Source organism: Fukomys damarensis, unplaced genomic scaffold, assembly GCF_012274545.1.
Source record: "Fukomys damarensis isolate Sample0158 unplaced genomic scaffold, DMR_v1.0_HiC HiC_scaffold_12, whole genome shotgun sequence".
Classification (NCBI taxonomy): Eukaryota; Metazoa; Chordata; class Mammalia; order Rodentia; family Bathyergidae; genus Fukomys; species Fukomys damarensis.
Genome location: NW_022900924.1, coordinates 8,450,822 through 8,458,319, shown reverse-complemented (window position 1 = coordinate 8,458,319; position 7,498 = coordinate 8,450,822). Strand labels below are relative to the sequence as shown.

Sequence of the window (7,498 nt, the reverse complement as noted above, 5' to 3'; positions counted from 1 at the left end):
TTTTAAACAAAGGGGGTATATTTAAGAGGTGACCCGGCCTATGTTTGAAAAAAAAAATCAAAATTTGAAAAACAAATGTCTTACTTTAGGTGTTCATTATGGTAGTCTTTTTTGCGGGGGTGACTTCTATATATTTTATTTAAATTTTTAAAATACATTTGTAGTACATGATTACATTCACCACAGGGAGTTCGTACACATATATAAAACTTTTTTACTCTCCTTTTCCCTTCCCTCTCTCCATCTCTTGGTTCTTTTCTCATTTGCAAAAGATCCATCTCCCTGCTTGAGGATCACATTTGCTTTTTTTTTTTGGTACCGGGATCAACTCTGGACCTTGCATGGTAGGTGGCGGAACCACTGAGCTACATCCTGGCCCCACATTTGTATCTGAAAACTGGCCCTCCTGGACTGAGATTTGTGACTTCAGGTAGGGGAGCTTGGACTGGTGGGGGGCTCCGAGCCGGCGAGCCAGGCAGCCCGTCAGGAGCCACCTCAGGCGCCCTGCACACCTACGGCAGGGTCAGAGGGAACCACTTAATGCCACACCTACACGGGACAGACAAACAGAAGGAAAGCTTCTTCCCTACGCCTCGGCTCATCTTCCCCCCACAAAAAATCCAGGAGGCTCTCAAAAGTTGGGGGCACCAGAATCACCTGCCCAGACCCAAGTCAGAGCCCTGGGCCTAGAAATCTGCATTTGCATTCATTTCCCAAGTGCTCCTAACAAGTTTGGTCCATAGGCGTATTATACCTTCTCAGCCAGTCTTTCTCAGATTTCATAAACCAGTGACACCGGAAAAAGAATCTGCATGACTCAACTTTGAGTTATCTTTTACTTTGTGAAGAGCAATGAAAAGCAGTGTCCAAAGCTGGTTGAGGAGGCACGTGCCTATTGCCTCAGCTATGCGGGAGGCGGGAGCAGGAGGAGTTTGTGGGCAGCCTAACAAGACTGTCTCAAAAAAATGACCATCTCCCCGTTTCATAAAGCACTTATGCTTTTGGAAAAACCTCTACTCGTGGCCTTTATTGTCCACTTTGCTAGGAGAGCTGTGTGCACCTTCACTGTCTAGTTTTGGGGAACCCCAAAGGGCTTTGGGCAACACTTTGGGGAAGGGGATCCAAGATACAAGGCTTACGAGAGAAAATCGTCATCTTACATTCTTTTAGTATAATATATATATGCATGTGTGTGCATATATATATGTGCATATATATGCAGATCTGTTCTATGTACAATAATTGGTTCTACCAAGTCATCAGACCAAGGCATTTTACTGGTAACCTTCTCCAAAACAGATGTAGGTAGAAGAAGATACTTATGCACTTTGCGGGCTATCAAAACTAGAGACTTCACTGATTTCAGCTGTGAGGCCATATGCGTGATTCAAAATATACATTAAGTGCATTATGGTGATGAAAGTGAGCTGAAAGAAACCACAGGATGCAGAACAATTAAACAGTATATTTTGCTCGCACTGGAGTCACAATATGGATGCAAATACTGTGCAGATCTCACAGCCTCTCTGAAGCAGTGTGAGGAGCTTCTGAACGTTCCAAGTGTTTGCACAGAGGTGGGCAAAGTCGCTCGACCTGCTGGAGCTTTGCCAAGGGCTCATTTCTTCTCTGCATCTCCTTTCTTGGGTTCTTGCTTCAGTTTGAAATCAGCCAGGGCGGCCTTGATGGCATCTTCTGCCAGCACTAGAAGGAACAGGAGACCGCCTGAGCTTCTACACGCTGAAGGAATAGTCACGGGAAGAAAACCTCTGGGCTGGAGGGCACTGGTGTGTGTGGGGCTTATCTGAGTGACTCTGCCAGGTGCTGGGGTGGGGAGCCAGACGGAAAGTCGGGCAGCTGCTTTCTGGGCCCCATTACTCCTGTGGGTGGCCCTGGGACAGACTGGGGGCTTAAATATCTGGGATTCTGGCCTCGTTCCTTAGCCTCCTGGAATTCACTTTCTCTTTGGTAAAACTGGGTTAGTCATACTTTTCTTGCTGGGATAGTGAGGGAATTCCAGAAAGTACCTAGCACTTAGTAGGGATACAATGAACGTTAGTTCTTGTGTGCTCCTGTGAAAGTCTGGCCCGAACCCGGCAGATGCTGGTTAAACTCGGTGCTGAACCTAAGTCCCACAGGGCTGATGGGACGGAGTCTGCCAACTTGCCCTCTTCTGATCCCAAGTCTGAAAGCTTCTGTTTAGGAATTGATATTGAATAGGAAACTATGGGGAAAGATAAAAACTGGAGGAGCTAGAATGACCACAGAAAGCCGCAAACAGCAGAGCATTAAAGATTTCAGTACAGTACTTAAGGAGCCTACCAAAACGGCTGAAGTTTTCCTGCAACCCCGTGAAAATGTTTACAAGCTATGACCTTTCCTCATGGGTACTTAAAATTCCAGCTCAAATGGAAAGAACTTGGGTCTCAGCAGGTGTCCTGAGGCCAGCATTTGTGGCCCCCAGCCCAGCAGTGTCCTTACCCTGACAGGAAGGCACTCTCTGGGGATATGTTAACTAGTTTGCTTAGTAAGCCTCTACCGATGTTTACTGTTAAAGCGACTGTTTCTCATTTCCTATTTCCTTGAGCATTACGAGAGGACGGGAGAGCACTAGATTTAATAACAGTGACGATGGCAGTGAAGGTCAAGTGCAAGCCTCGTGGCTCGTGGGCCCTCACTGCCCACACTGCTGAGGGGACGTTGCACAACAGGCTGCGTCACTCCACTCAGGCAGGTGCAGATGCGGACCCCCCCAGCCACAGCATCTGGACAGGCAGCGATGGAGGACGCGAAGAACGCAGGATGGCCAAAGTTGGGTTTTTGCCTCTGCTGGTCCTAACTTGGCTATAGCACAATGCAGGAATCAAAGATGGGGTTTAAATTCTGGCTCTCACTTAGCAACTGTGTGACTGAGGTGTTTCCACCTGAGCCAGGTTCCTCCTATGGAAGAGGGGAATGATGACATCTGTGGACTTAAGGCCGTTTCTGAGGTTTATAAAATCATGCCCTGCAGTGCTCAGAGGCTCCTGGCATGACTCCCTGGAGGCCCTGGCTGTGAGACTGCAGGGTGTTAATCTGCCAGACTCTGTGAGCACCAATCCTCTGCGGGTTACACAGACGGACTCTAGGACCCCAAAGCACTGTCACTAGTGCAGCTGAAATGGCTGCCAGCGTCCCCACCAGCTGGTGCCCTGGAGAGCAAATACTCACTGGAGCAGTGCAGTTTCACAGGCGGAAGGCAGAGCTCCTTGGCGATGTCTGTGTTTTTGATGGTCAAGGCTTCCTCCACCTGAAAGGCGCAAAGGAACGAGGTACAGTTCTGCAGAAGCTTTCTTGTGAGAGGGTCAGACAATAAAAAAGGAAGGCCCAAGGGGACAGGCTGGCAGGGGATGACTTCTGCTTAATAACAAAACAAAGCTTGACAGCGTTCTCAGGATTCCCACTGGCGTGCCAGACCGCTGCTGGGATTCTCAAGTGTGCAGTACACACACCTGCACCAGCCAGGTGCAGACCCACGGGACATCTCTGAGAGCTCTGCTCACAGCCAGCAGCAGAGTCACTGCTTAAAGGCAGCAATTTTCTGTGCTGCTTTGGCAGGTCTCGGGCTGAGAGCTCTGCTTGGACTTATCCTTTGCCTAAAGTAGAGAATCTCCTCCTGTTCAGGCTGCAGAGGATGCCTGAGGTCTGGGAGGAAGCCCTGGGATGACATGAGGCAGGCAGCTTCCTGCATTAAGGAATGGCAGATTTGCCCATCAGCCTGGCTCCCTGGCTAGCTCAGGATTTCAAGGTTACAGGCGCCCTTCCCCCATTCTGATCATGACTCCGAGGCCCCTGGAGGCCAGGTCCTGGAAGTGCGCCCAGTCACCTTTCCCCATTCACTGAGGACAGTTCTTGACCCATCACTTCAGATCTATCTCCTGTTAGAGCAGATTAGGCCTGTACTTTTGGGGCCTGCAGAGCTCACCAGGCAGTAGGCTCTGAGCTACAGGAAGCAGGTGGCATGTAGTCCGGCAAACTGCTTTCTGGGAGAGCTGGTCAGCACTGGGAGCAGGTGCCTCCGTAACTCAGCTCCCGGAACTGACTCCCAGCGTAGCAAGGATGAGTGCCCTGCAGCTTGGCTTTTCACAGCGGCCGTTTCAGATTTTCATAGAGCTTCTACCCCTGTAGCTGCTGGGGAAGAGGCTATGGTCGAGCAGAACATGGGAAAGGTGTTCTGGCTTTCTCATTTCCACCCTCAGGGCCAGCTATCAGCCACCTGGATCCCTGCCACTTACTCTGGCTGTGTTTTAATACCTCTTGTAACGCATGCTAGTTTATTTCACCAATATTTGTAAACCACCTGCAATCCTTCCTGAAAAAATAGGATGGGAAGAAATAAAGAGGAAAATAACCATTATTCAACATCCCCCAACCTGACCCTAGACACATGAACTATAAGAATATCAGCAACCTCAGAGCAAGACAAAGACTTCAATTTCTTTCTTTCTTTTTTTTTTTCTTTTTTGAGACAGGGTCTTGCTATGTAGTTCAGGCTGGCCTTGAACTCGTGAAATAGCCCAGGCTGGTTTCAAACTTATGAGTGCTGAGATTACTGGCATGCACCACCATGCCCAGCCTCGATTTCATTTTATCAGAAGGACAGATGAGAAATTTTTTTCTCTGTAATTACCAAAACACCACCTGAACGCCCAAATAAAAATGATCAACAAAAATCCCCAAGCAATACCTAACAAGATAGTCTACAATTCCCAATGTGAGGAATGCAATCAAAAGCTGGGAAAGGAAGAGATTAAAATAAAATTTTTTGAATATTTGGAAGAAATCGTGGTTACTTTTGTTTTTGGTACTGAGGATTAAACTCAGAACCTTTGTGCTTGTGAGGCAGGAAGCAGTACCACTGAGCTAAATCCCCAGCCCTCAAGGTTACCTTTTGATCCACTAGGGCCTTCAAGAGCTAGGCTGTAGGGAGTGTGATTTAACTCCATCACACTTGTAAGCAAGCTTACCGTCTTCCCTTTCACCCATTCGGTGGCTAAGGAGCTGGAGGCAATCGCGGAACCACAGCCAAATGTTTTAAACCTGGCATCTACAATCTTCCCCTTTTCATCCACTTGAATCTAGAAGAGACAGGAGTTAAGTGGTGATTCCTGGGGCCACCCTCTAGGACCCAGGAGCCCGCTACCCATGGGACCTCTGGGGTTTCTGTCTGCCTTGGAAACCATGACATTAATTACTGAATTTGCTTTGTTTCAAAGACCTTAGTGATCAAAACTGAGACTTTGGAGCAACTAGATGGGCCTGGCTGGTAAGGATGAGACGAAGATTAGGCTCTTTCTTCCATGCTAGTTTCACTCTGTTTGCAATCCTCGAATGCTTTTTGGCTCTAAGTTCTATTGGAAGAAGTCTGCTCAAAGCTGCTGGGGAAATTTGCCCCATAAACACTGGGAGAATCTGTAGCCAAGGTCTATGGATAATGTTTTTCTTGGGCATCAAAATGCACTCAGTGGTTCTCTGTTTTCCAAGATAGGTATGAAGACCCTGGCAACATGTCTGTTCACCATGAAGATTGTGGTTAAAGCTATGGTTTATTCAAAGTGCAATCCAGTACTTTCAGGTCACTTCCAAATAGGGGACAGTTTTAGTTCATTGCACTTCTTGTTTTGCCGAGGAGTGCTAGCTCACTAGACGTTTCCTTTGACCAGGAAAACCCACAAAATCTTTCACTCAGCTGAAGCTGAAATTTAAAACAATATAGTGAATTTGGATCAGTTCCCTGTTTTAGGACAGCATAGTATCCTAGCTGGAAAACTAAGACTGAGTGCCTGCTCTAAGCAGCTCTGACACTGACTCATTCCATGTCATTCGAATATATGAAGATCAAATGAGATGCTACATATATGCACTTTGTCAACTGGGAAGCATTGTTTAAGGGAAAGGGCTACTCTTCTCTCAAATAAAGATGAACCGGGTGGTACCTGCAATTTCATGACATCACCACATGCCGGAGCACCCACCAATCCAGTTCCAACATTTTTAGCTGTCTTGTCAAGAGACCCTACATTTCTAGGATTTTCATAATGATCCACAACCTGAAATGACAGGGTTAAGAGAAGTCATGATCACATTACTGGTACCAGTCTCCCTCAAGGTCAGCAACCTGAACCAGGCAGTGCGGTAGATTGTATTTATCAAGGAGAATTTGCGAATCCAATTCTTTTCGTTATCTCCTCTCCAACTTCCTCCAGAGATGGAAGACACTGTTTGAGAGGGAGCAAAGAAAGCAGAAAAGTCATGTTTTTAGCTCTTTAGGGTTTTCAGCCACAAATAATCATGTCGCTTCAACCCACCTACATCACCTAGTTTGTGCTTAAGCAGAGCTTTATTTCCCAATAAAAATCCACTGTCAAAGGAGAATGATTATTTTTTTTTTAATTCTAAAATAGGAAGGAAGCTTTCTCAGAAGCCTCAAGGTGACTCTTACGGTAAACGATGCTATGGAACGAGTCCTTTTCTGTCTACGTACTAAAATAAAAACATCACCATCGTTGTCTTTCAGGACCTTGAAACCAAGCTGGTGCAGCAGCGCACCCTGGTGCTGAAAGGCTGTCGGCCCAAGTTCCTTCCGAGGTCAGTGTCAACAAAACACAACCCGGGCCCAGGAGGAGCGAAAGTTTAGAAGTGCTGAAGTCAGAAGGATTGAACATTCACTGACACTGGCATACCGCAGGCTCTAATAACCTCAGGGTTTGTCTACCAGTTAGCAGTACGAATCTTGACCTTCTAGTCGTCCTTTCCACCTGATCACAGATTTTGACTCAGTTCCACGGACTCACAAAATATCTAGTGGGGACTTTTCTGCGCCTCGTTGATTTACAGAACACTTTAGTTGTTTCCGGAGTAGGTCTCATATGAAGATAATGGTTCCCAGAAGCCACTCCCGTCAAGAAACAAAATACTATCGTTAGTTAAGCGCCTAACTCTCCTGGGCATCCTAAGTGGCCTTCCTGTGTTAGGCCAATACACCCGGCACCAGGCAGCTGACTCACATATGTTATCTGTTGCAGGAGATTGCTGCCCTCCACTTTGCCATCAGCGAGGGGCCCTGACTTGCCCACAGTCACTTAGCGATAGCAGCGGCCTGGCTGACGCCGGAGCCCGTGCCCGTCTCGACGCAGAATAGTAATTCACAGCAGTACCCTCCCGCCTGGGATGCGGCGAGTTGAAAGCTGGTTCTTAGCGGCGGACAGCAGCGGGCCCACTGGAAGTCGCCACTGTATCACTGGTATGTCAGTGGCGGTCAGGATCACTGCTTAGCGGGGAAAAATGCATGGAGGCAGACCCTGGAGTAAGTCGGCCTTCGCAGCCCAGGGACCTGCGGGGCGCCTGGATCCCCTGGGCGGTCCGCATTCCCCCTCACCCACCCATACCTTCTTGTGATAGAGCCGGGCCGGAGCTGACAGCTCCCGGGCTGGCAGGCGGGGACTCTGGAGGAGGAGGGCGG

At 48.0% G+C, this 7,498-nt stretch overlaps 1 protein-coding gene across 1 annotated transcript; it reads right to left on the bottom strand.

Moving 5' to 3' along the window:
• Positions 1 to 1,445: 1,445 nt before the first annotated feature.
• Positions 1,446 to 7,493, bottom strand: Iscu (iron-sulfur cluster assembly enzyme; the record flags this gene model as incomplete). The annotated part of the gene is made up of 5 exons (XM_010604172.1): positions 1,446 to 1,701; positions 3,208 to 3,286; positions 5,004 to 5,114; positions 5,973 to 6,086; positions 7,425 to 7,493. Coding segments are annotated over 5 exons (459 nt in total), but the record flags the coding sequence as incomplete, so codon positions are not given.
• Positions 7,494 to 7,498: the final 5 nt, after the last annotated feature.